This window comes from Anolis carolinensis, chromosome 3 (assembly GCF_035594765.1).
Source record: "Anolis carolinensis isolate JA03-04 chromosome 3, rAnoCar3.1.pri, whole genome shotgun sequence".
In the NCBI taxonomy this organism is placed as follows: Eukaryota; Metazoa; Chordata; class Lepidosauria; order Squamata; family Dactyloidae; genus Anolis; species Anolis carolinensis.
In genome coordinates, this window is record NC_085843.1 from 119,012,265 (window position 1) to 119,039,687 (window position 27,423).

At 42.8% G+C, this 27,423-nt stretch overlaps 1 protein-coding gene across 1 annotated transcript in view; it reads left to right on the forward strand.

The window, feature by feature from the left end:
* The first annotated feature begins 9,808 nt into the window (after positions 1 to 9,808).
* The window catches only part of grtp1 (growth hormone regulated TBC protein 1), a 40,555-nt gene continuing 22,940 nt past the window's right edge, over positions 9,809 to 27,423 (forward strand). Inside the window, exons 1-2 of the mRNA XM_062977281.1 lie at positions 9,809 to 9,940; positions 17,546 to 17,697. Of these exons, the coding sequence (XP_062833351.1) occupies positions 9,882 to 9,940; positions 17,546 to 17,697 (211 nt within the window). The 5' untranslated portion in view covers positions 9,809 to 9,881. The remainder of the gene's footprint in view (positions 9,941 to 17,545; positions 17,698 to 27,423) is intronic.

Below are 27,423 nucleotides of genomic sequence, written 5' to 3' on the forward strand. Positions count from 1 at the left end.
TGGGAGGAAAATGAGATGTGTTGATTTCCCCAATCCTCCTCCCCAGTACTCCTCCCTCAATCTTTGGGGTGTCCTCTCAGCATTATGCCGGGAGGAGGGCGAGGCTGATGACGTCTGAGAGCACTCTGAAGGACTCTCAACCACTGTGTGCCTTCTTCAAGCTGTCCTCCTGGCATAAATACAGGGCCACTCGCACCATCCTTATGCCAGGAGGAAGACGAGACACGTGGTGGCTGAGAACGCTCCAGGGGGCTTTCAGCTGCTGCGTGTCTTCCTCCCCCAACTTTGCACATATCACAAGTCAAAGTGACTCATTGGAAAATATGAGAATGCTCAGCAAAGTGGAAAGAATAGTAAAAGAGGGAGACTGCACTACAGGTGAATTGATTTGATTGCTCTGAGTCTGCAAGTTGATGACCATAGATCCCCAAACTCCAGCCCTCCAGCTGATTGGGTCTCTAATTCCCAGAATTCCTGACCATTGAATAAACTGGCTAGGGCTTCTGGGGTTTGGAGGCCAAAACTGTTGGATGGCTGGAGTTTGGGGATGCCTCTCATAGATCTTGGAGCTCTCATTCATTCATTCATTGAGACTATAACTCAAAGTTGGACTTGATGGCAAATAATAACAACAATAGTGAAAAAGGTCATTTCTTTGATGCACTATAATTGAAAACCATACTTGCTTCCCATATTAACTTTTTTAAAAGACCTTTATTGGATTCAAAGACATATCAGTAACCAACAAAACAACCAGAACAAAACAAAAACAAAGCCATACACAATAATAATAAGTATACTAAACAAGCAAAACACCAAACAGATTAAAATAAATTAACAAGAAAACTCTTTGGTGGGTGGGGGTGCTGCTTGGCTGGGATTATAATGGGAGTCAAATGTTACCCGCAACAGGAAATCCAAGCCCAAATCTGGGATCAGCAATTAGGTAGAGTAGACAGGTATAGGCAAAAAAGTATGTTGTCAGAGACATCTAGGCAGGTGCATGCCAATAAGCTCTACTGAACACCTAAAAGCTGAGTGCTCATGCCTGTGTTGTAAAGAGATTAACTCTGTATGGAAATCATGCTTTATTTGAGGGGTAAGGGATTCCTTTTCAAGCACAACATGAAATTCCAATTGGAAAAGTGGACTGGATTCTAGCAAAAGGTGGAAGGACACAAGGCTAAGGGGCCCTTGCACACAGCCATATAACCCATAATATCAAGGAAGAAAACTCCACAATATCTACATCCCAGTTCAAAGCAGATAATGTGGAATTTTATTCATCAGTGTAGAAGGGGCCTAGGTGATATCAAAAGGGTGTGAAGCCACATGTCAATCAGGGGTGTCATGATAGGGGCACAAAATGAGGCACTGATCCTCCAAATGATAATTTTGTTCAGATTTCTAGCATTACAGAGAAGGAGATATTGAAAATAGTTCACACCTAGAACTCTAACATTTACTTTATTCTTATTCCCTTGCTATTTTTGTCTGCACATATTTCTGTATTTCTAAATGCTCAACTGAAAGCTTAAGCACAATGCTAGAAATTCTGGGAGTAAAGAAAATATTCATGGGAGGTAGAATTCTTATTTGGGATGCAATGCTCTAATTCTGATATCCCCTATAACTGATATACATCTTACTACACACACAAGCACCCAGCTTTCATCCAGAACACAAAATTTTAAAAAAGATTTGCATAGTATATTTCCCAGTCCAAAAACTACTCTGTTAAAAACCTTCTAGAGACCCTTCCACACAGCCATATCACCAGGGCCGGCCCTAGGTAATTTTCAAGTGTAAGCAAGCAGTATTTTTAGCCCCCCCCCCCCCAAACCAATAACTGAAAAATAAAAGGTAGAAGGTAAAAGTGAATAGAATATGTGTGTGTGTGTGTGTGTCTTATATATACATACACATACACACCATGTGGTGAATATGTGGCAAGGGGGAGCCACGGCGGAGGAACCATATACAGTAGAGTCTCGCTTATCCAACATAAATGGGCCAGTAGAACGTTGGATAATCAAATATGTTGGATAATAAGGAGAGATTAAGGAAAAGCCTATTAAACATTAAATTAGATTATGATTGTACAAATTAAGCACCAAAACATCATGTTATACAACAAATTTGACAGAAAAAGTAGTTCAATACACAGTAATGCTATGTAGTAATTACTGTATTTATGAATTTAGCACCAAAATATCATGATATATTGAAAACATTGACTACAAAATGCGTTGGATAATCCAGAACGCTGGATAAGCGAGTGTTGGATAAGTGAGACTCCACTGTAGTTGGAAACTGCCCAGAGTCCCTTTGGGGAGACAGGGTAGCCTATAAATAAAGATTATTATTATTATTATTATTATTATTATTATTATTATTATTATTATTATTATTATGACACAGCAAACAAGATAGATATGCTGGATTTCATAACACAAAATCACAAGTCGAATACTTCCCAAGTGTCTAGGACTGTGTGATGTATTTTCGGATGATGCGCGCAGATCCCAGCAGGATGCCCTTTTGCAGTTGGCAGATCATAATTTTGTCAATGTCTATTGTTTCCAAATGCCGGCTGAGATCTTTTGGCACGACACCCAATGTGCCCATCACCACCGGGACCACCTGCACTGGTTTCTGCCAGAGTCTTTGAAGTTCAGTCTTGAGGTCCTGATAGCGGCTGAGTTTTTCCTGTTGTTTTTCGTCAATGCGACTGTCACCTGGGATGGCAACATCAATGATCCAAACCTTTTTCTTTTCCACAACTGTGATGTCTGGTGTGTTGTGTTCCAGAACTTCCAGCACAGCCCTCAGCATCCTCGGAATGGTTAAGCCCCCCCACCACGTCAAGGTGGCACCTGCGGGGGGGATTATTATTATTATTATTATTATTCATGTTCTTTGGTCTTGTTATAACTTTCTCTTTACATAATGCTGGGATTAATGTAGCTTGACACCACTTGAACTGCCGCAGCTCAAGGCTGTGGAATCCCAGGAGTTGTAGTTTTACCATCAAGAAGATCACTCTTAAGTTTAATCGGAATGTCTTTTCCTGTTGATTGAAACCATAAAATGCAGTCTGACACATCAACTGCCATGGTTCTAGGCTATGGAATCATGGGGTTCATAGTTCAGTGAGGCACCAGTCTAGAGAAGGCTAAAAGACCTTGTAAAACTACAACTCCGAAGAACACATTGAGCCATGGTAGTTAAAGCTGTATTGGGCTGCATTATATATACAGTGTAGAGGCCTGGGCAAACTCTGGCCCTCCAGGTGTTAGGAATTGTGGGAGTTAAAGTCCAAAACACCTGGAGGGCCAGAGATGCCACCTTCCCTTTCCTGCTACAGCATACGAAAGACACTGCAGACTGATTGAGGCAGAGAAGTCAGCCATAGCAGAGCACCTGATGAACCAACCTGGACACAGATTATTATTGGAGAACATAGAAATGCTGGACTACTCTGACCACCATCATGTCAGGCTACACAGAGAAGCCACTGAAACCTACAAGAAGTACGTGGACAATTGCAACAGAAAGGAGGAAACCATAAACATGAACACAATCTGAATGTGGACATCATTCCACAGATATATAAACCCCACTTGCCCACCCTGGGCTTTCTAGATATATAAACCTCACTTGGGCGAAGCAAGGCTGAGGCAGGCCATGCCGGAAGGTTCCCCTCAGGGGCACAGAGAGAGGGAGGGAGGGACGGCTTGCCTGGACTCCGCCATCACCGCCATTTTTCCCAGCACCAGCCACCGCCGCTCTCCAGTGAGTCTCTTGAGGAGAAAAACAAGTGCTGGGGGTTGCCAGGCTTCTGAGGGGAAGCTAGGCCTCAAACCGAGGAAGGAAGAGCAAGGCCGGCCTGCTCCCCTCCCTCCCTCCCTCCCTCTGTGCTCCTAGGGGAACCTTCTGACCTGGCCTGCTTCAGCCTCGCTTCGCCCAAGCCTCGCTCTCACTTTCCTCTTTTGTTCCAGCTTCAGGGCCTCGTTGTTTGCCCGCCTCTCTCTCTCTCTCTCTCTCTCTCTGGGCGCTCAACTGGGTGCTTCAACAGCGCCCCCTACAGGATGGTGCCTTCAGCAACTGAGTAATTTGCGTAACGCTTGAACCGCCCCTGCATATCACTCAGAATATCAAGGCAGAAAATCCCACAATATCTGCTTTGATCTGGGTTATCTGAGTCCACACTGCCATATAATCTAGTTCAAAGCAGATATTGTGGGATTTTATTCAGTTGTGTGGAAGGGGCCTAGGTCTCCTAATCAAATATCATGCCAATGCAAAACCTCACTAGGCTTTAAATAGTCTGTTTGAATGTGATTTTTCACATTGTTTAAATAATACAGCCCATCAAAAATAATTTCTTAACCTCTTGTTTTTTATACTTGTTCCTGGGGTTATTCACAAAATTGCATTGGCTAAACTGCATCAGCTGTGTTTTCTTAGACATTGTTATCTTGATTCTTTATGGGCAAGCAGATGGCGATTGGTTTATGCCATACATTCTATTTCTCAAACACTACAGCTGACAGAAGGAAACGGGTGCCATTTTGGAACTAGCAGGTCAAATATACACAGAAACAGATCTAACATTTGAGGCACCAAAATTGGCCAGTGTAATTGTTATGTTTAATTCTGTTTTAACATTTATATTTTGTATGTTTCAAATTGTATTCTTTTAAAGGTTTTTGAGCTCTTTGTGACCCCCTCAATCAAGAAAAAGTAGGAGATAAACAGCAGAAACAACAATTTTCTCTTATCAGAAAGAATGAGCCATATAGAAAACATCCATTGGATGGATTTCACCTATGGAGTTGAAAGTCTTCCCTTTCCTATTTTTTTTAAACATCATGTGGATCCATCCAGAACAAACAAGATACGACACAGCCCTGTGCATTCTTGTTGCACTCAAGTTTTACATGAGAGAAGTAAGGAATCTCAAAAGTAATATTATTTAGCTATGTTTATATCAAAAGTTTTATAGGACTGGATTCAAACAACTGGGATTTAAAAGCCCATAACCACAACATGTTTGCAATATTTGTTATTTGTCAAATTAAAAGCATCCAAATCAGTATAAGAGCATTGTCCAATTCCACTTTTCTTAAAAGTGTAATCTGTTTGTGCTGCGGACACTTAACACAGTTCACCTTGCATGTGAGAGCACCACAAATGTACATAGCTTACTGTCCTTATCTTATGTCAGAAGCTTACAACTCTGCTTTTAACATGAGGAAAAAGCTGTTATCCAGAGGTCATCTATTTCAGAAACAGGAAATTTCTTAAGCTACTTAAAAACTGATCTTGGTTCTTACTGATCTTGGGCAGTCCCTGATGAGCCTAATCCTCTGGGATTTGGGGCAGGACGCTGGGGCTGTCTTGGCCAGATAGTAAGCTAATATTAACAAAACCTGGAGGCAAAGTTCTTTAGCAGGAAAATCTATATATATAAAAGAGTGATGGCATCAGGGCAGCGGACAAAACAACAAAACTACAGGCCCCCCAACCTCGAAATTTGACAACACAACCCATCATTCATGGCTCTAGGTTGATACAACAAAAAGAAAGAAAAATAAAATCCTAATTAGAGGGAGAGCAATAATCGTTTTTATCCAATTGCTGCCAGTTTAGAGGGCTAATCTCTGCCCACTTGGTCTCCTAGCAACCAACTCAGCCAAGGGACAGCCAGCGTTCAGTTAGGGGACAGGCAGATTTAGGCCTCACTTAGGCTTCTTCCACAGATTATCTAATTTGCACTGGATTATACGGCAGTGTAGACTCAAGGCCCTTCCACACAGCTATATAACCCATTTATAATCTTATATTATCTGCTTTGCACTGGGTTATCTTGACTCCACGCTACCATATAATCCACTTCAGTGTTCATTTTATAGCTGTGAAGAAGGGGCCTCATATAATCCAGTTCTAAGCAGATAATATAAGATTATCAATATACAGTAGAGTCTCATTTATCCAACATAAACAGGCCGGCAGGATAAGCGAATATGTTGGATAATAAGAAGGGATTCAGGAAAAACCGATTAAAGGCTGCAGGTTTGAATTGGGGGAGCGGAGAGAGCCCCCACTGTTAGCCCCAGCTTCTGCCAACCCAGAAGTTCAAAAACATGCAAATGTGAGTGCATCAATAGGTACTGCTCCGGCGGGAAGGTAACACCGCTCCATGCAGTCATCCCACATGACCTTGGAGGAGTCTACGGACAACGCCGGTTCTTCGGCTTAGAAATAGAGATGAGCACCAACCCCCAGTGTCAGACAGGACTGGACTTAATATAAGGGAAAACCTTTACCCTTTACCTTAACTACCACCAATTCCTCAATACTTTATTTCCCATACCACCAGACTTCGCCACAGCAACGCGTGGCCGGGCACAGCTAGTAACTATATATTTGTGCTCTTCAGCATCTATTATTGCTACGGTGCCAACGACTTACAAATGAACCATGAAAGAAGAAAAATATATGCCATTGTTTCTAGGTTTTCTACTATTTTAAAAAGGTTATATTATAATTCTTTGTGGCTTTCGCTTTTTCAGAGTTTGTTGTGTGCTTTCAAGTCATGACCTTAAGCCAATTCCATCACAGGGTTTTTAAGGCAAGATTTTTTCAAAGGATACTTGGTGTTGTGTTCCTCTGAGGCTGAGAGAGTGTGATTTGCATCAGGTAACTCAGTGCATTTCCATGACTTATTGATGGAAAACCTCTGGGTGAACTCTGCATTTATGTTAATGGGTTTATGTTAATCAGCTCAAAATCTAATTCAATTGCATTTATGTTACACAGGAAGGAAAGTGACTATTAAGTTGAATGGCTGTTAAATGTTTGAGTTAAATGTATGCTTTAAAAAGCCTTAACAGAATGAAGCACAAACATGTCCTCCATTATTTTATCCTATCTGTTCCTGTTCTGAGTTTGGGAGGGAGATAAATTTTTGCATGAAGTTTTGAAAAAACAATTTTTCATCTATTCACCTTCTCTTGATTTCCCTTTAACCATCCCTTCACTACTGCTACTCTTTTAAGGTCATTTTTAAACCTGGAAAATTCATTTTCTGAGATAAACAAGGAGCCTTTGTGGACCCATCCAGACACGCCCAAAATGTGGAACCTGTCTCGGTTTTACCGGAGGCGTCCAAACAACACCTCTGGTAAAAGTGAATTGATGTGGAGCAAGCCGAGGTTTTCCTGATTTATTCCACAGTAATTAAACATCTCATTAGATCCAGATCTTTATGAAAAATCTGGGTCTAATGAGGTGCTGGACCCATGGGGACTGACTACTGGGATGGGTCACGCATTTCCCAGGCTTCAATTTACATAGCCATTCCACACCTTTGGGTGTAGAGGATTTTTCTTCTTCAGGAGTCATTTTCTCGTGCCACAGGATGTGAGATGCTCCATGGCATCCAGGCACCTTTTCAGTAAGCTTTAAGGGGTAAATCGGGGAACTTTGGGGTAGCTTTAATCGGAATAGCATGTAGCCACCCAAGGAGAGAAATCCCGGGGTTGTGGGAGAGGGTGGGGACTAGAACCCATGCTGAAGCTGGTTATTTGAACCAATTTTGGTTCAAATGTGTGGAAGCGCCTTGTGTATGATATCTAGATAGGAGGACCACACCTTAGGTGTATCTATACTGTAGAATTAATGCAGTTTGACACCAATAATTGTCATGATTGAATGCTGTAGAACCGCTGGAACTGTGTATTGTCAAATTACAGTGTACACGTACCCTTAGATGCTAAAAGAACGATCTTTCCACTGGTTAGTTTCCTCCTCTGTGCCTTTTTGGTATCTATCTCCATGCACCATTTCTCTAGTTCTAAGTCTTCTGAACCTTTAGGTTCAACCAAGGGATACAAATTATCCTGGGCAATTAGTTCCTTAAGTAGTTTCCACTTTTTATAAGAATCAATGTGCATCTATGTCCCGGACTTGGACATATGTGTCTTAGATTTAAATTTTTCAAGAACTAGTTTTTCTGTGGATTGGTCCAAGAAACTATATACTGTATAATTAAATAATATACAATGTCAGTTTTCCTCTGACATTAAGTCTAGTCATGTCCGACTCTGGGGGTTGGGGTTCATCTCCATTTCTAAGCTGAAGCGCCGGTGTTGTCTGTAGATGCCTCTAAGGTCATGTGGCCAGCATAACTGCATGGAGCGCTGTTACCTTCCCGCCTGAATGGTACCTATTGATCTACTCACATTTGCATGTTTTCAAACTGCTAGATTGGCAGAAGCTAGGGCTAACAGTGGGAGCTCACCCCATTCCCTGGATTCGAACCACCAGCCTTTCGGTCAGCAAGTTCAGCAGCTCAGCGGTTTAACCCACTGCACCACCGTAGGCTCCAACAATGTCTGCACCTGAAAAAAGCCAGTGGGATTTTGGGCTGCATCAAAAGCAGTCTAGAGTCTAGATTAGACATGGGCAAACTTTGGCCCTGCAGGTGTTATGGACTTCAGTTCCCAGAAATCCCGACCACCTTTCCAGCTGTTAGGAATAGTTGGAGTTAAAGCTGAAAACATCTGGAGGGCTGCAATTTGCCTATGCCTGGTCTAGATCAAAAGAAGTCATGGTGCTTCTCTACTCTGCTTTGGTCAGACCTCACCTGGAAAATCACTCTATGTCCAATTTTGGGCACAACAATGTAAGAGAGATATTGACAAGCTGGATGGTGTCCAGAGGAGGGCAGCTAAAATGATCAAAGGTCTGGGTATGTTTAGCTTGCAGAAGAGAAGGTTGAGAGGAGACATGATGAGGGCCATGTATAAATACAGTAAAGTCTCACTTATCCAACATAAATGGGCCGGCACAATGTTGGATAAGCGAATATGTTGGATAATAAGGAGGAATTAAGGAAAAGCCTATTAAACATCAAATTAGATTATGATTTTACAAATTAAGCACCAAAACATCATGTTATACAACAAATTTGACAGAAAAAGTAGTTCAATATGCAGTAATGTTATGTTGTAATTACTGTATTTACGAATTTAGCACCAAAATATCACAATGTATTAAAAACATTGACTACAAAAATGCGTTGGATAATCCAAAATGTTGGATAAGCGAGACTCTACTGTCTGTGAAAGGATGCCATAAGGAGGGGGGGGGGGGGCAGGCTTGTTTTCTGCTGCCCTGGAAACTAGGACCTGGGGCAATGGGTTCAAATGACAGAAAAGGAGACTCCACCTGAACATTAGGAAGAACTTCCTGACTGTAAGAGCTGTTCATCAATGGCCCTCTCTGCCTGGGAGTGTGGTGGAAGCGCCTTCTTTGGAGGCTTCTAAGCAGAGGCGATCCAGTCGGGGTGCTTTGAGGTGCCTTTCCTGCCTAGGAGGAGGTTGGGCTGGATGGCCGGTGTGGTCTCTTCCAACTCTAGGCTTCATGAACCTCATAGGGTGGTTTCCCCAAGCTCGGGGTTGTTTTGGCCAATCCCTTTGAAGACCAGCCTGGGATCCTAGTGAGCTTCCAAGGCCAGGCTCGGCGTCGGCTTTTCCCCTTTAAGCGCTGGCCAAGGCTTCGGGGAGGGGAGCGCCCCTTCCTCCTTAAAGGGTAGCGGGCCAGGCCGGGCGGGGAGGGGAGGGTGCCCTTTTGCCAAGCCCTCCTCCGCCTCCTCCTCCTCCCGCAGAGAAGCGCCTGCTGCCACCCAAAGCCTGGCGCTTCCGAGGAGACGGAGGAGGAGCCCAGAGGAGAACGCCTCGCCTCCTCCTGGCCCCGGCGAAGGGACTTTGGCTCTTCTTCCCCAGAAGAAGGGGCGGGAGGGCGGAGGAGGAGGAGGAGGAAGAGGGGCTCCCACCCTTCTGTGCTGGAGGAGCCCCCCGGAGCCCCTTCCCATGGAGCCGGAGGACGCGCGGCGAGCCAAGCAGGAGAGCCGCCACAGCAACGTCCACAGGTAGGTCTGCGCTCTGCATCCCTTCGGCTTCCCAGACCAGGCGTCCTCTTTCTTGCCTGGCCCTCCCCGGGGCCTCAGGTGCAACAGGAAGTCAGAGGAGCAAAAGGAGCGGCACGCTTGCACTTGTCGCTCCCGGGAAGAAAAGTTTCTGCCGCTGAAGTTGGTGGAGCCGCAGCCTGGGCTGGCTCCACACTGTCGCATTAATACAGTTTGGTACCACTCTTAATTACCTTGGCTCAAAGCTGTGGAGCCCTAGGTTTTGTAGTTTTGGGCCGAGCGTCAACACTTTTTGACAGAGAAGGTGATAGATCCAAAAGGGCTTTGATTCCAGAGGCAGTTCAAGTGGTGTCACACGGCATTAATTCTATAGTGTAGACAAGCAAGGGCAAACTTGGGCCCTCCAGGAGTTTTGGACTTCAACTCCCACCATTCCTAACAGCCTCAGGCCCCTTCCTTTCCCCCCTCAGCCGCTTAAGCGAAAGGGCCCGAGGCTGTGAGGAATGGTGGGAGTTGATGTCCAAAACTCCTGGAGGGCCCAAGTTTGCCCATGCCCGGTGTAGACTGTAGATCAGTGGTTCTCAACCTGTGGGTCCCCAGATGTTTTGGCCTTCAACTCCCAGGAATCCTAACAGCTGGTAAACTGGCTGGGGTTTCTGGGACCCACAGGTTGAGAACCACTGCTGTAGATGCACTCACAGTCTCTTTTCTGGGAGTGCTGCTCCTGATTTTAACTGGCATGAGATGAATGAGGAATATGTACCGGGCATTTCCTCCCATCAAAAAATGTATACACCTTTTAGCAATAGAATCATAGAATAGTAGAGTTGGAAGAGACCTCATGGGCCATCCAGTCCAACCCCCTGCCAAGAAGCAAGAAATCTCATTCAAAGCACACCTGACAGATGGCCATCCAGCCTCTACTTAAAAGCCTCCAAAGAAGGAGCCTCCACCACACTCCGGGGCAGAGAGTTCCACTGCCGAACAGTAGTTATTTGAAAACTAAGTAAAGATATTTATGGGTTGCTGTGAGTTTTCTGGGCTGTATGGCCATGTTCCAGAAGTATTCACTCCTAATGTTTCGCCCACATCTATGCCAGGCATCCTCAGAGGTTGTGAGGTCTGTTGGAAACCAAACAAGTGAGGTTGATATCTTTGTGGAAGGTCCAGGGTAGGAGAAAGAATTCTTGTCTGTTGGAGGCAAGTGTGAATGCTACGATTAATCACCTTGATTAGCATTGATTAGCACCTTGATAGCCTACATGTAATATTGATAATAATATGATAATGCAATGCAATACAGTACTAATAATAATACAATATCATAATATTAATTTTATATTATGTATTACATGTAATATTACTGATAATATTACAGTATAGTGGTGTGGTGCAATATGCTGGTATAAGTGCTAGTGTTGTGCTGTGCTAGTGATATAATACACTGTATGTAAATATTATTTGTAAGACACTCTGAGTCCCCTTCAAGGTGAGATATAAATGTAGTAAATAAATAATAGCAGCTTCAAAGCCTGGCTGTTTCCTGTCTGGGGTAATCCTTTGTTAGCTGGTCCTGATTGTTTCTTGTCTGGAATTCCCCTGTTTTTGATTGTTATTCTTTATTTACTGTCCTGATTTTAGAGGGTTTTTTTAATACTGGTAGCCAGATTTTTGTCCATTTTCATGGTTTTTTCCTTTCCTTTGAAATTGTCCACATGCTTGTGGATTTCAATGGCTTCTCTGTGTAGTCTGACATGGTGGTTGTTAGAGTGGTCCAGCATGTTCTCGAATAATATACCTTGTCCAGATTGGTTCCTCTAGTGCTCTGCTATGGCTGACTTCTCTGGTTGAGTCAGTCTGCACTGCTTTTCATGTTCCTTGATTTGTGTTTGGGCAATGCTGCTTCATTTGGTGGTCCCTATGTAAACTTGTCCACAGCTGCATGGAATAGGGTAGACTCCTGCAGAGGTGAGAGGATCCTTCTTGTCCTTTGCTGAACGTAGCATTTGTTGGATTTTCTTGGTGGGTCTGTAGATAGTTTGGAGGTTGTGTTTCTTCATCAGCTTCCCTATGCGGTCGGTGGTTCCCTTGATGTATAGTAACAACACCTTTTCTCTTTGTCTTTACTCTTCTGGCTTGTTCTTGGCCTTGCTGCTCTTTTGATATAGAGTCCAGGTTAGGTGGTTCAGTTCCCCTTGGAGGAGGTGGGGTTCGCAGATTCCTTTTGCACAGTCTGCCAGGGCTTTAACTGTGCTTCTTTTTTTGACTTGGGTGATACATAATGTGGGCTATAATAATGGTTGGATCAGAATTACAAATTTAATCTTAAATTACTTTAAGCTGCCTTTCTCATCTTGACGAATCAAACGTTACTTAAAAGTTACAGAAAAGTTCCTCTTGTAATTTCATACCACTCATCTACTATTGAAATCTTCAGTCCTGTTGGAAGGGTGGAATAGATCAACACATCCAGAAGTATAAGTTATTAAAGTATATACTTTTGCGGGGAACACTCCATACATCTCGCTCTCTAGTTTACTGGCCTTGTTAATTTCCTTGAACCAAACACACTCCTTTCCAAAACCTGATTACCAGAGTACTCAATTTGTCTCCCAATTTCCCTAAGAGAAAACTGGGCAGTCCAGACCCTGAGGAATTATGTACTGCTTGGTTGTTAGAATGTCAGACTTCTTAGAAACTTTTTCATTTTTTATAATGCTTTGCGGTATGTTCCAGAAGCATTCTCTCCAGACATTTCACCCACATCTATGGCAGGCATCCTCAGAGGTTGTGAGATTTGTTGGAAACTAAGTAAGTGAGGTTTATATATCTGTGGAAGAGCCACTGAAATCCACAAGTATGTGGACAATTTCAACAGAAAGGAGGAAACCATGAAAATGAACAAAATCTGGCTATCCGTATTTTAAAAACTCTAAAATCAGGAAAGTAAATAAAGAACAACACTCTGAAAACAGGGGAATTCCAGACATGAAACAATCAAGGCCAGCTAACACCTCCCAACAAAGGATTCCCCTGGGCAGGAAGAAGCCAGGCTTTGGAGCCGCAAGACTTCTGGAACATGGCCATACAGCCCAGAAAGCTCACAGCAACTCAGTGATTCCGGCCATGAAAGCCTTCAATAATAATGCTGTTTATTTTCTAAGAAACAGCCACCAACCTCTTTGTGTTATCAAGAAGCATGATGCATTCACATATTTCAGAATGTAATTGAAGAGATTTTCCTTGACATGTAAAACAATAATAAATTTATAATGGAAATGTAATGTGAGGTGTTTCGAGGGCATCTGTGACCTCAATAAATAAAGAAATATTAACGTATGCAGAAGTTAACAGTCACTGGAGATTATGAAGGGACTGAATGCTGCCTAGACAGAAGCTGTGGGGAATAGATATATATATTCCTTGTCATTCTAAAGGCCTGCTTCCTTAATGGAATCTGAACAGCAGGACAGATGAGACATTAGTGATGCTTGATCAGTATTTCCATGTTCATGACTGGACAGTGGCTAATGCAATATTTATTGTTCTTCTACATATCAACATGTAGAAAGACCCAGGGTTTATGTAAATGTTTTGTTTGTTTTCCATATAGTGAAATCTGTTGGTTAAGCTTTTTATGGATTATACGGTTGGTGGCAACACTGGCATGTTTGTTGTGAATTTCAGCTTGGTGATTTTCTACTCTTATAGTAAATCAAGTTTATCATCTATTTAGGTCCTAAATAGATTACAGTGGTTCCCAACCTGTGGTCTGTGGATCACCAGTGGTACGCAAGAATTAAAATTTGGTCTGTGGCCTCAGCGTTACTACTACGGATAATAACATAGCCCAACCAAGAAAATCTTTTTCTTGGTGTCTTCATTTTTAAGACTGCTCCTGGGGTTATTTGGGGTGCTGTTTCATAAAATTGCATTGGATAGACCACATTATATATGGTTTTCTGTGGGCGAGCAGGCGGCGACTACTGGATGGCATATGTTCTGTATCAGAAACTAGAGCTGATGTTGTCTATCTGATGCAATTTTCTGAAACAACATCCCAAATAACCAAATCGAATCTAAAGTTGATCAAAAACTGATTTGTAACCCTTTTGGTCTTAATGTTGGAGAGTGCTCCCTGGTCAAAGTAGTCCTTAGTCCACTGATTTAGGATGAAATAAAATCTTTAGGATCTTCTGGTATTTTGAATGATTGTTTAGCTATCACAAGGTAGTTGCATTTGGATTTATGCACCAAGGCTACAAAAAGTGTAGAATTTCTAATCCTGATAATTAAACAGAAGATACATTAGTGTGAAATTGACCATTTGGGGTCCACATTGATCCATCTATCATTTCTGGATATATCATCTTCTTGCGGAAGAGTGACAGCCATCTCCTCCTGTACTTCGTACCTTATGTCTTAAGCACATAGGTATTATCAAAGGGTTTATAGGGATGAGAGAACTGATGGGATATCATGGAATAGAGATAGTATGCCGCTATTATCTCAGCATAACTGAGCTGCAAACCCTTATCCTTGAAAACGAAGAGTAAGCAAAAGGGCCCCTGCACACTAGCCTTACACTGCATGTGGTTTCATCATCACAGTCATGAAATATAGTATGAAATTAAGGTGATTGTTTACTCAGTGTAAAATAAGGCCTGTGGCAAAATTTGCAGAAATGTCTACCCTTTTAAAATATTCAGTACAAGGTGTTGTTGAAGGCTTTCATGGCTGGAATCGCAGGGCTGTTGTGTGTTTTCCGGGCTGTATGGCCATGTTCCAGAAGCATTCTCTCCATAGATGTGGGTGAAACGTCAGGAGAGAATACTTCTGGAACATGACCATACAGCCCGGAAAACACACAACAGCCCTATTCAGTACAAGCCCTGTATCCACTGAGGATATGTATCAGGACACTGCTGGAGAAGTGCAACTTATTTTGACTATACTTGGGCTGGAAGCATCCCATAGAATAGCACTGGAGGATCTAGAGAGGCCCACAAATTCTTTGGGGGTGTTTTTTTCACTGTGTGCAACTGAAACCATGGATAAGTCCCTAATAGCTTAAAAGGGCAAATATCCGTTGACCTCAAATACGTTGAAAATAAAAATCCCTTTTCTTTGATATATTTTCCATATCTATATCCCTATGTATTATGTGTGTGTGTGTGTGCACGTGCATACAAACCTACAGATTTTCCGATTAGAAAGACTTATGGCTGTGTCATGATCTTCACCCTAAACTATGATTTGGCAAGATACAGAAGGCTTTGCTCTCTTGCTTCCTCTGAAGCTACAAGAAGTTCAGAAATTTTACCTCTACTTTTAGTTCAGTTCATTTTGTTGTGATCAAGTCCCACAAACTGTAATTAACGTGAACTATATTTAAACAGATTTCAAATTTTTGGGTTGGAAGTTGGTTTATTTAAACTAACTAAAATTAGTGTTAGCTACAGTGTCTCATTTTGGATGATGGGGAAAATCATAGTTAACTAAAAGTCGTAGCAAACACTTCCAAAGTCCTTCTCTCTACTGCTCAGGGAAGTGTCCTGAGTCAGACGCCAATTAGCGAACAAAAATAGAGTTTATTCAGCAGATAAGCCAAAAAGTAATGATAACACAGAAAAAACCTTGAAACACTTCACTATCAGTGCTTCAAGAGCAGTTCAAACAAAAATATAATTCAGCAACACAAGCAGGTAAAAACAAAGCTAAACAAACTTAGTGCAAACTGCACTTTCTGAGTCCAAGCCCTGCCAGCCGGCTCTGTAGTTTTCAAAGGAACAGTTCCCAAAAGAAAACACCAAATTGGTCAGGAAACAAACAAACAAACTAAGAATGCAGTAGACTGCTTCCACAATGTGGATAAAGCCGAAGGCTCCAAAAGGATGATGAAAAGACGTCGTCCGGGATTCCAAGGTCAGGTCAGGAGATAACAGCGGTGTCCAAAGAGCAAGCCAGGAGTCAAAAGCCGATAGTAGTCATCAATCACAGGGCGAACGCAGTAGCAAGGTCAAATTCCGATCCAAGGTCTGAAGAGGGTGCAGTCATCCAAAACAGGTCCACGATAAGACACAGCGAGAGCCAAGCTAGGTGATAACAGCAGATTCAAATCATAGTCCAAGTCCAGTCTTCATGGAAACACAGAGATCCCAATGGCGCCTCAACAACACCTTGCCACACGCAAAGTGCAGTGGCCAAACATTCCCATTTTATTCCCCTTCCTCCTGGGTGACCAAACACTCACACCCAAACACCAGGTGTCCCAAATCTACTCAGAGTCTGAGCTCCACACAGCTAGAGCTCGTGGATCTGGAGTACCTAGCAATTCGTCGGAGTCCCAATCATCCTGCCCACACTTAGCCCCATGAACATTTAAAGAACCATCCTCCCTTCTCCAAGCATCCCAATTGGGATCAGCTCCTGCAGAAACCCCAGGTTCAGAAGTATCCATAGACCCCAAATCCCCAGACATCTCCGGTGGCTGTGCCCATTCAGTGCCCACTTCCCCAGCCACCACCTGTTCCTCAGCATCCATCTCCCCATCTGAATCTTCCTCAGAAGATCCCCCATATAGCTCTCTAAGTCGCTTCCTGCGCAACTCCTCCAGTGAACCCTCATCACGAGGGTTTTTTCTTCCTCTTCGAATTCCATCCCCATCAACCATAATCCCCGAAGGCGCAGTCACAACAGGAAGACTACATCAATTTAGGAGGACTAGGCATTCTTCTGTCTCATTGAGCTATCATTAAGCATAACACCCAAATATGCATACAGTGTTATTTTTTCCCTTTAGTAAAAGTTTATAATGCTAAGAAAATTAAAGGTTGCAGTGTTTTTTTAACCTCCTCCTTTCTGGATCAATATTGCGGGAATAAGGTAAAGGTAAAGGTTTCCCCTGACGTTAAGTCCAGTCATGTCTGACTCTGGGGGTTGGTGCTCATCTCCATTTCTAAGCCGAAGAGCCGGCGTTGTCTGTAGACACCTCCAAGGTCATGTAGCCAGCATGACTGCATGGAGCACCGTTACCTTCCCGCCAGAGCGGTACCTATTGATCTACTCACATTTGCATGTTTTTGAACTGCTAGGTTGGCAGGAGCTGGAGCTAACAGCGGGTGCTCAAGCCGCTCCTGGGATTTGAACCTGGGACCTCTTGGTCTGCAAGTTCAGCAGCTCAGCGCTTTAACGCACTTCGCCACCGGGGCTCCATATTGCAGGAATAGAGATGTGAATATTCATTATGGGATATGAGACAGGCTGATGGATACAGCATATTATTTACCTTTTTTCATGGGACCTAGAAGAAGTGGAGTGGAGTCTTGTCTCTTTTCATTGTTTTAGTGAAGTGTGCGAACTAGTCCAAACATCCTAGTAACACATTTTGATATTATTTGAATGTCTTCAGAATCATAAAAATCCAATTCCAAATGTTATCTTGAAATTGTTTTGGCAGGATTGGTTAATGCTCCCTTCAAAGCTATTCAAATTCAGTTAATTCCACACCAAAGTTGTCTGTCTGTCTGAGAATTACTTTCTGTTTAGGTATAGAAGTGGATTTTATTGAGTTGCATAAAACTAATCTCTATTTGTCTTGTATTGCAGAGTGGATTCATATGGATTTGAAAGGCCCACAGACTTTGACTATGTGACATATGAAGATTTTTTTTCTGGATACTTAGTAGTACTCACTAGAAGAGCAATTAAGTGGTCCAAGCTTTTAAAGGGAAATAATAGTGTATCTAAAAGCTTAAAAGGTAAGAGTCTAATGTGTTAAGAATGTTTAAATATAAACACAACATTTGAATGAAAAGCTGTTGCCTCTATTTTCCAGTTGTTTAATTCATTGTCTTCCATTTACTTAAAACATTGTAAAAACATTATAAGTATCTGATTATGTTTGCCTTTCTTTTTCAATTTCTATATGTGTGTTTGTGACCCATTCCAGTAGCAGGTTTGTCTGAATTAATATAATGACTGAAAAACTGCAAAGAGGTCAACGTCTAGATTTTATGTTTGATCAAGAGTGGGTTGTTTTCAACTCTGTGTTGTCCTTGTAAGAAATTGTTTTTTCTTCTCTACTTGTCTGGTTACTTGTTGCAAAAGTAGTACACTCAGTTGTCTTGGACAGAAAGTGTTTTTTCCCCATTCCTGTGTTCTAGAGTCTGGCATATTTGGAAATTCAGATTGTCACTTGTAAGCCACTTTAAAAACAAGCTGAAATGTGAAATGAATCTACACTAACTTGTTTCTGAAAAGATTACATGCATAACCTAAAGTGAGGCAGTAAGCTAATGTTTGAACTTCGTGTTCATCTAATACATTAGGTTCTGGGTTACTGTGGGTTTTCCGGGCTGTATGGCCAGAGGCATTCTCTCCTGACGTTTTGCCCACATCTATGGCAAGCATCCACAGAGATGGAGGGGTCTGTTGGAAACTAAGAAAGCTATATATCTGTGGAATGTCCAGGGTGGGGGAAAGAACTCCACAAATATATAAACCTCACTTCGTTTCCAAAAGACCCCTCAACCTCTGAAGATGCTTGCCATAGATGTGGGTGAAATGTTAGGAGATAATGTTTCTGGAATATGGCCATACAGTCTGGAAAACTCACAGAAACCCAGTGAATTCTGTCCATGAAAGCCTTCAACAATGTATTAGGTTCATCCCAAGGGTCTTCTATATAGAATCATAGAATCATAGAATAGTAGAGTTGGAAAAGACCTCATGGGCCATCTAGTCCAACCCCCGCTAAGAAGCAGGAAATCGCATTCAAAGCACCCCCGAGAGATGGCCATCCAGCCTTTGCTTAAAAGCCTCCAAAGAAGGAGCCTCCACCACAGTCTGGGGCAGAGAGTTCCACTGCCGAACAGCCCTCACAGTGAGGAAGTTCTTCCTGATGTTCAGGTTGAATCTCCTTTCCTGTAGTTTGAAGCCATTGTTTCGCGTCCTAGTCTGCAGGGCAGCAGAAACCAAGCTTGCTTCCTCCTCCCTGTGACCTCCCTTCACGTATTTGTAAATGGCTATCATGTCTCCTCTCAGCCTTCTCTTCTGCAGGCTAAACATGCCCAGCTCTTTAAGCCGCTCCTCATAGGGCTTGTTCTCCAGACCCTTAATCATTTTAGTCGCCCTCCTCTGGACGCTTTCCAGCTTGTCAACATCTCCCTTCAACTGTGGTGCCCAAAATTGGACACAGTATTCCAGGTGTGGTCTGACCAAGGCAAAATAGAGGGGGAGCATGACTTCCCTGGATCTAGATGCTATTCCCCTATTTATGCAGGCCAGAATCTCATTGGCTTTTTTAGCTGCCGCATCACATTGTTGGCTCATGTTTAACTTGTTGTCCACAAGGACTCCAAGGTCTTTTTCGCACACACTGCTGTCAAGCCAGGTGTCCCCCAGTCTGTATCTTTGATTTCCATTTTTTCTGCCGAAGTGAAGTATCTTGCATTTGTCCCTGTTGAACAGGCAGTTCTGTAACCTAAAGGGTAGATATTTGGGGTTTTTTTCTTTACCGATTCCACCAGCCATTCCTTAATATCGTTCCTTTTATTATTGAAATTAGATTTTCAATGGTCACGGAATTACAACGGTGGATGCTATTACGGAACCCCATTTCATGTAGTTATCTGTGACCCAAAATTTAGTATCCAAACCAATGGGATCAAATTTCATTGGTTTAAGAGTGATTCATGTAACAAAATTCTATAATGAATACTGAAATGATAAATCCTGAAATTTAAAGCATATTAAAGGCTTGCGTTATAGCATATCCATGGTCCTCATAATCTGAATCTTAAAAAGAAGCATTCTCAGGTGTAGTTTCTTCCTATTTGAAAAGACTTATTTGTTTTTATGTCTCACTGTTTGTCAGGCACGTTTACTGATGGAGTGATAGCATGTAATTATAAAGTCATGTGTACTTACGAAAGCACTATAACCAGTTAGGCGAGCAGGTGCCACAAACTTGTGTTTCATTCTCATCACTTTGTGCAATAAGCTAGCAATCAAAGGGCTGACTAAAAATAATGAAGCTGTGTCTAGCAAGAAAAATGTTTATAGATTCATTAAATATTGGATTCTTAGTTCTGCATATCTTTTCAAATTCAAATAATAGACGGGCAGTCCCCAAGTTACAAACAAGATAGGTTCTGTAGGTTGGTTCTTAAATTGTATTTGTATGTAAGTCAGAAAAGGTACATTTTTGAAGTGTAACTTCAGACAAAAATATAGATTTTAACTTTGAATAGCTAAATCTGTGTCCCTGTTTAGAAGATTTCACCTTACCTTCTGTCCCTGTGATAATTGGATTTTGAAAACATTGGCTTACTGTGGAATCAAGGATTGGTGACAAAACCTTAGGGGAGACACTTTTTCCCCATGATAATGGCTCTTTCAGAAGTGAATTTCCCTTTGTAGGGATAGAGTCCTTTCACTTCCTGTTGTCTCATCCCTGTTCTTAAGTATGAGTCATTTGTAAGTCGGATATTTATAAGTCAGGGGCTGCCTTTACATATTTTCGGCACTCAAGAATTTCCCCACCATTATGATAAGCTTATCAAGCCAGTGGTGCAGTGTGTTAAAACTGCTGAGATGCTGAACTTGCTGACGGAAAGGTTGGCGGTTTGAATCCGGGAAGAGGGGTGAGCTCCTGCTGTTAGCCCAAGCTTCTGTCAACCTAGCAGTTCGAAAATATGCTAGTGTGAGTAGATCAATAGGTACTGCTCTGACGGGAAGGTAATGGCACTCCATGCACTCATGCTGGCCACATGACATTGGAGGTATCTATGGATAATGGTGGCTCTTCAGCTTAAAAATGGAGATGAGCACCAACCCCCAGAGTCAGACACAACTAGACTTAATGTCAGGGGAAAACCGTTACCTTTACCTATCAAGCTTTGCTTTTATTGAAATTGAAAATACATGTTCTTTCTTTAAAAGATTCATTTAGCAGATGTTCTTGACAAAGTTTTATATGTGTCATCTTGACTGTGTATGGTTGGACTCAGACCCAAACAGAATAACTTATAAGTTTGTGATGGGTGATGGCAGACAGTGAGAAGAGTTATCCTTATTTCAACTTAAAATGGAATATATGCAGCATATTTAAAACACACAGAGATTTATGCATTGGTAAACTTTTTTTGTTCTGAACAGCTAGCTGAGAAATGGATGCATAATCTCCAAAATGTAAATGGATTATTCTTTGCAGGAGGCCTGTGGGTCTGCTGTCATAATGTGAGCCAGTGTTAAAGTATAATGAGTGTATGTTAAGCCGCGGGGCTGTTTTCCCCTTGTGTTGGCCACCAAAGCCATAAGGCAGGCTCTGCTTCCAGCATCTGATTTGACTGCGTTCAAGCTGGCTTTGCTTTCAGAATCAATAGCCATGATGGGAAAGGGTCATTTAGAAAGGCAAAAGAGACATTATGGGAACAGTACTCAAACTGAGTGCTTTTCTGCTTAGCATAACTATGCAGATATTCTAACAGTCAGGGAAAGAAATTATAATTCATATTCTTTCAGTTCCATTTTATAAAATAGGTTTCCCATTTCAGTATCCCGATACATAACAGCATTTTGTGTGCTGAATTTGAAATTTGTTATGAAATTTTTATATTTACAAAATAATTTGTACAATATAACATTTTTGAAGATTTGTTCACCTTTAGCTAATTTTCTGTATTGTGTCTTATCTAGAGTTCCTAATTTGGCTAAGTTTTCACATGGGTCTTATAGCAAATGAATGACGAAGTATTTGAGCAAACCTGCGCAATTTGAGTTTCGTCTGGGAACCCACTGGAAATGTCACAAGATCAGCAATTTAACTCACTCTTCACTACTATATTAACATAGGCTCCATGGTTTCTACCCCCACACAGGGTTGCTCTGGGAAGTGTGCGGAAAGATTGCATGGGTTGCTAGAGCAGGGCTGGAATCATAGACTATAGTACAGTGGTTTCCAACCTTGACCAGGGAACACTTTGACCAGGGACCACTCTCCAATATTAGTACCAAAAGAGTTATTTATCAGTTTTGGTCAAGTTTAGATTCAATTTGGTTATTTTGGGTGTTGATTCAGAGAATTGCATTGGATAGACTACATCAGTTCTAGTTTCTGATACAGAACATATAACATCCAGTAGACGCCATCTGCTCACCTACAGAAAACTATATTTAATAATCTAGAGCTGATGTGGTCTATCCAATGCAATTTTCTGAATCGGCACCCAAAATAACCCCAGGAACAGGCCTAAAAACAAAGCTCTGCGGAAAGGAGTGGAAATTAAATAAATAAGAAGGGAGTTCGCAGACCAGATTTTTGTTTCCACGCGGTTCACTGCTGGGCCGCGGCCCATGAGTTAGGAACCACTGCTATAGTAGATATCATTTAACTGTAATTTCCAGTAGTCCTAGTTAACATAGGCTATGCTGAGGAAAACTGGGCTTTGCAGTTCAATATTATCGGGAAGGAAGAGCTGCTCCTGGGCTATAGGAAAACGATCTTGTTTTACTCCCTCATAGACCCTCACAATTGAAGAGGCCACAACAGAGTTTGTGAGAATGCTCAACAGTGTTAGTATGCATGCAAGAGAGAGAATTCAATCAAGTGGAGTGGTACAGAACAAAGCAATAGTAGTAGTAGTAGTAGTAGTAGTAATAATAATAATAATAATTAATTTACTTATTTTCCTAATTTACACAAGGGCTGAAGAATGTGTATTCAACCACTGGGAGAGGTCATCCGGAGTTTTGGAGGGTGTTGCCATCTCTACGCAGATGACACACAAATCCACTACTCATAGAATCATAGAATCATAGAATAGTAGAGTTGGAAGAGACCACATGGGCCATCTAGTCCAACCCCCTGCTAAGAAGCAGGAAATCGCATTCAAAGCACCCCCGACAGATGGCCATCCAGCCTCTGCTTAAAAGCCTCCAAGGAAGGAGCCTCCACCACGGCCCCGGGGAGAGAGTTCCACTGTCGAACAGCTCTCACAGTGAGGAAGTTCTTCCTGATGTTCAGGTGGAATCTCCTTTCCTGTAGTTTGAAGCCATTGTTCCGTGTCCTAGTCTGCAGGGCAGCAGAAAACAAGCTTGCTCCCTCTTCCCTATGACTTCCCTTCACATATTTGTACATGGCTATCATGTCTCCTCTCAGCCTTCTCTTCTGCAGGCTAAACATGCCCAGCTCTTTAAGCCGCTCCTCATAGGGCTTGTTCTCCAGACCCTTAATCATTTTAGTCGCCCTCCTCTGGACGCTTTCCAGCTTGTCAACATCTCCCTTCAACTGTGGTGCCCAAAATTGGACACAGTATTCCAGGTGTGGTCTGACCAAGGCAGAATAGAGGGGGAGCATGACTTCCCTGGATCTAGACGCTATTCCCCTATTGATGCAGGCCAGAATCCCATTGGCTTTTTTAGCAGCCGCATCACATTGTTGGCTCATGTTTAACTTGTTGTCCACAAGGACTCCAAGGTCTTTTTCGCACACACTGCTGTCAAGCCAGGCGTCCCCCATTCTGTATCTTTGATTTCCCTTTTTTCTGCCGAAGTGAAGTATCTTGCATTTGTCCCTGTTGAACTTCATTTTGTTAGTTTTGGCCCATCTCTCTAGTCTGTCAAGATCGTTTTGAATTCTGCTCCTGTCTTCTGGAGTGTTAGCTATCCCTCCCAGTTTTGTGTCGTCTGCAAACTTGATGATCGTGCCTTCTAACCCTTCGTCTAAGTCGTTAATAAAGATGTTGAACAGAACAGGGCCCAGGACGGAGCCCTGCGGCACTCCACTTGTCACTTCTTTCCATGATGAAGACGACGCATTGGTGAGCACCCTTTGGGTTCGTTCGCTTAGCCAATTACAGATCCACCTAACCGTAGTTTTGTCTAGCCCACATTTTACTAGTTTGTTTGCCAGAAGGTCGTGGGGGACTTTGTCGAAGGCCTTACTGAAATCCAGGTACGCTACATCCACAGCATTCCCTGTATCGACCCAACTCGTAACTCTATCGAAAAAAGAGATCAGATTAGTCTGGCATGACTTGTTTTTGGTAAATCCGTGTTGACTATTAGCAATGACCGCATTTGTTTCTAAGTGTTCGCAGACCACTTCCTTAATGATCTTTTCCAGAATTTTGCCTGGTATTGATGTGAGGCTGACCGGACGGTAATTGTTTGGGTCGTTCTTTTTTCCCTTCTTGAAGATAGGGACCACATTCGCCCTCCTCCAATCTGCTGGGACTTCTCCCGTTCTCCAAGAACTCTCGAAGATAATTGCCAGTGGTTCTGAAATAACTTCCGCTAGTTCCTTCAGTACTCTTGGATGTAGCTGATCTGGCCCTGGGGACTTGAATTCGTTTAGAGAGGCCAAGTGTTCCTGGACAACTTGTTTCCCTATTTGGGGTTGGATTTCCCCCAATCCTTCGTCCATTCCGTGTTGCTGAGGTTGAAGATGGCTTTCTTTTTCTGAGAAGACCGAAGCAAAGAAGGCATTAAGTAGTTCTGCCTTTTCCCTGTCCCCTGTCGCCATCACCCCATCTTCTCCTTGCAATGGCCCTATCGCCTCCTTTTTCTTCCTTTTTCTACCAACGTAAGCAAAAAAGCCTTTTTTGTTGTTTTTTATGTCCCTGGCAAGCCTGAGCTCATTTTGCGCTTTAGCCTTGCGAACCTTTTCCCTACAGGTGTTGGCTATACGTTTGAATTCTTCTTTGGTGATTTCTCCCCTTTTCCACTTCTTGTGCATGTCACTTTTGAGCTTTAGCTCAGTTAGAAGTTCTTTGGACATCCATTCTGGCTTCTTTGCACTTGTCTTATTTTTCTTCTTTGTTGGCACTGTTTGCATTTGCGCCTTGAGTATTTCACTTTTGAAAAACTCCCAGCCATCCTTAACTCCCTTGTTTTTTAATATCGGCGTCCATGGAATGCCGCTCAGTAATTCCTTCATTTTTTGGAAGTCAGCTCTCTTAAAGTCCAGAATGCGTGTTTGACTTGTCTTAGTTTCAGCATTCCTTTGTATTGCAAACTGCAGGAGCACATGGTCACTTGCCCCTAAGGATCCAACCACTTCAACTGTATTGATCAGGTCTTCCACATTTGTTAAGATTAGATCAAGAGTTGCTGATCCCCTTGTTGCCTCTTCTACCTTCTGGACCATAAAATTATCTGCAAGGCAAGTGAGGAATTTGTTGGACTTTGTACTCTTGGCTGAGTTTGTTTTCCAGCAGATATCGGGATAATTGAAATTGCCCATGACTACTATATCTCTTCTTTGTGCCTGTTTGGTCAGCTGTTGACAGAAGGCTTCATCAAGTCCTTCATCCTGACTCGGAGGCCTGTAGTAGACACCCACGACAAGATCTTTTTGAGTCCCGGTTCCCTTGATTCTTATCCAGATGCTTTCAAGCTGGTTTCCCGGATTACAGTCTTGCATTTCTTCTGCAACGTAACTGTTTTTGACATATAAAGCTACTCCCCCTCCTCTCCCCTTTGTTCTATTTCTGTGAAAGAGGTTATAGCCCTCAATGGTTAAATTCCAGTGATGGGAGTCATCCCACCATGTTTCAGTGATGCCTATGACATCGTATGTGTGGTGCTGTGCTAGGAGTTGGAGTTCGTCTTGCTTATTTCCCATGCTCTGAGCATTAGTGTAAAGACATGTAAGTCCCTGTGACCTCCCCTTGAGCTGTTTATTTGGGATTATTGTGCTCTCTGTACTTGGTCCTTGCTGTGTTTGTGCAGCCCTCCGTTTAGCCTTTCGGCGGTTCCCTGTGGTCGTGGGTAATATAGTGTTCGCCAGGCTGTTGTTCCCCTCCCCCAGTGGATCTAGTTTAAAGTGCGCCTGATGAGGTTTGTGAGTCTGTGTGCAAAAAGATGTTTTCCTACTTGTGTGAGATGCACCCCATCGCTTGCCAGTAGTCCATCCTCTTGGAAGAGTAGACCATGGTCAAGGAAGCCAAAATGCTCCTCTTGACACCATTTTCTGAGCCAGTTATTGACCTGTACTATTTTTCCGGCCCTTGTAGAGCCGTGTCCTACAACAGGGAGGAGGGATGAAAAGATCACATGTACATTATACAGTTTTAGCTTTGTTCCCAGAGCTCGAAAATCATTTGTGATCTTTTGAAAAGTATGCCTAGCGGTGTCATTGGTACCTACATGAATCAACATAAGGTGGGGAGGGTGATGGGGCTTTAGGAGCCTGCTGAGCCTCTGAGTGATATGGTGTATTTTTGCCCCCGGGAGGCAGCATGTTTCTCGAGCCATCCCATCCGGTCTGGAAATGATGGCTTCCATTCCTCTAAGGAGGGAGTCACCTACTACCAAGACCTGTTTCCTTTGAGGATTGACAGGGTCCCTTTTGTGCAAGACAGTGTGTATGTCCCCTGAAGAGTGTTCCTGTTGAAGTGAATCATGTAGCTGTAAAGTGTTGTCCTCCTCCTCAACATCCCCAGTGCATTCATCAATGACAATCCATTGAGATACATCCGAGAGCCCGTTACTCTCCCAAGGATGTTCCTGTTGCTCCTGGTCTATGATTGGGGATGGAGCATTTGCATGATTACATAAGTGTGACTGTGGTGATGCACTGTCCCCGTCAGGGCTATCCCCTGCGCATTGATCCAGGGTGGTCCACTGAGTGGTATCTAAGAAACTGTGGTCCTCCACAAGATGTGTTTCCTGATTGTATGTTAATGATGTAAGAATTTCAAATCTGTTGTGTAAATGCAGCTGAGCAGAGAAGTTCTGCGGAGGCTGCCTGGTCCTGCGTCTCCTTCTATGGGTGACCTCCTTCCAAGCCTGAGGGTTGTCTACCTTTGAGTTGATCTCCCCATAAGGTTCCTGATCATGGTCTTGGTGGTGTTGGTGTGATGCAGGCTGCTGATCTACAGCAGCGTGTTGTGCAGTGTCCAAGAAGAGCTCGAGTGCCTGAATGTCCTTAAGGGTCTTAATACGGTGCTCGAGCTGTTGGATCCTCTGCTCCATCAGAGTCATCTGTTTGCATTTGGAGCAGATGTAGTTGTCTAGTTTTTGTGTGAAAAAGCGGAACATGCCACAGCTGGTGCATGTGATGGGAATGTTTTGCTTTTGTTGCATCTCTTGGTGAGCGTGGTGGCCAAGTGGGATCTTTGTACAGTTAAGTAATATGCACGCACTTTATGTGCAAACTGCAACAAACCACCTCTTTTTGTATTTGTTTATGTTGCTTTGTTTCCTGTATGTACTGCAAAGGATAGTTAGTAAAGGTGCCTTTTTCGTGCGCGCCGTCAGGCACGCGCGACACTGGCAAATAAAGCTTTCCCAGAAACTCAATTAACAGGGGACAATGCCTGCTGTCAATCAACTTAAGTACCTGGCTCTCTTTCAACACAACAGTCACACAACAGTTAGACTTTGACCACAGGAGCCAAGCCCACACTCAGTTTAAAATCTTAGCCAAATCTTAGCCAAATCCTACCTGAAGCCAGGGAGCAAAAATGTTCTCCTGCTGC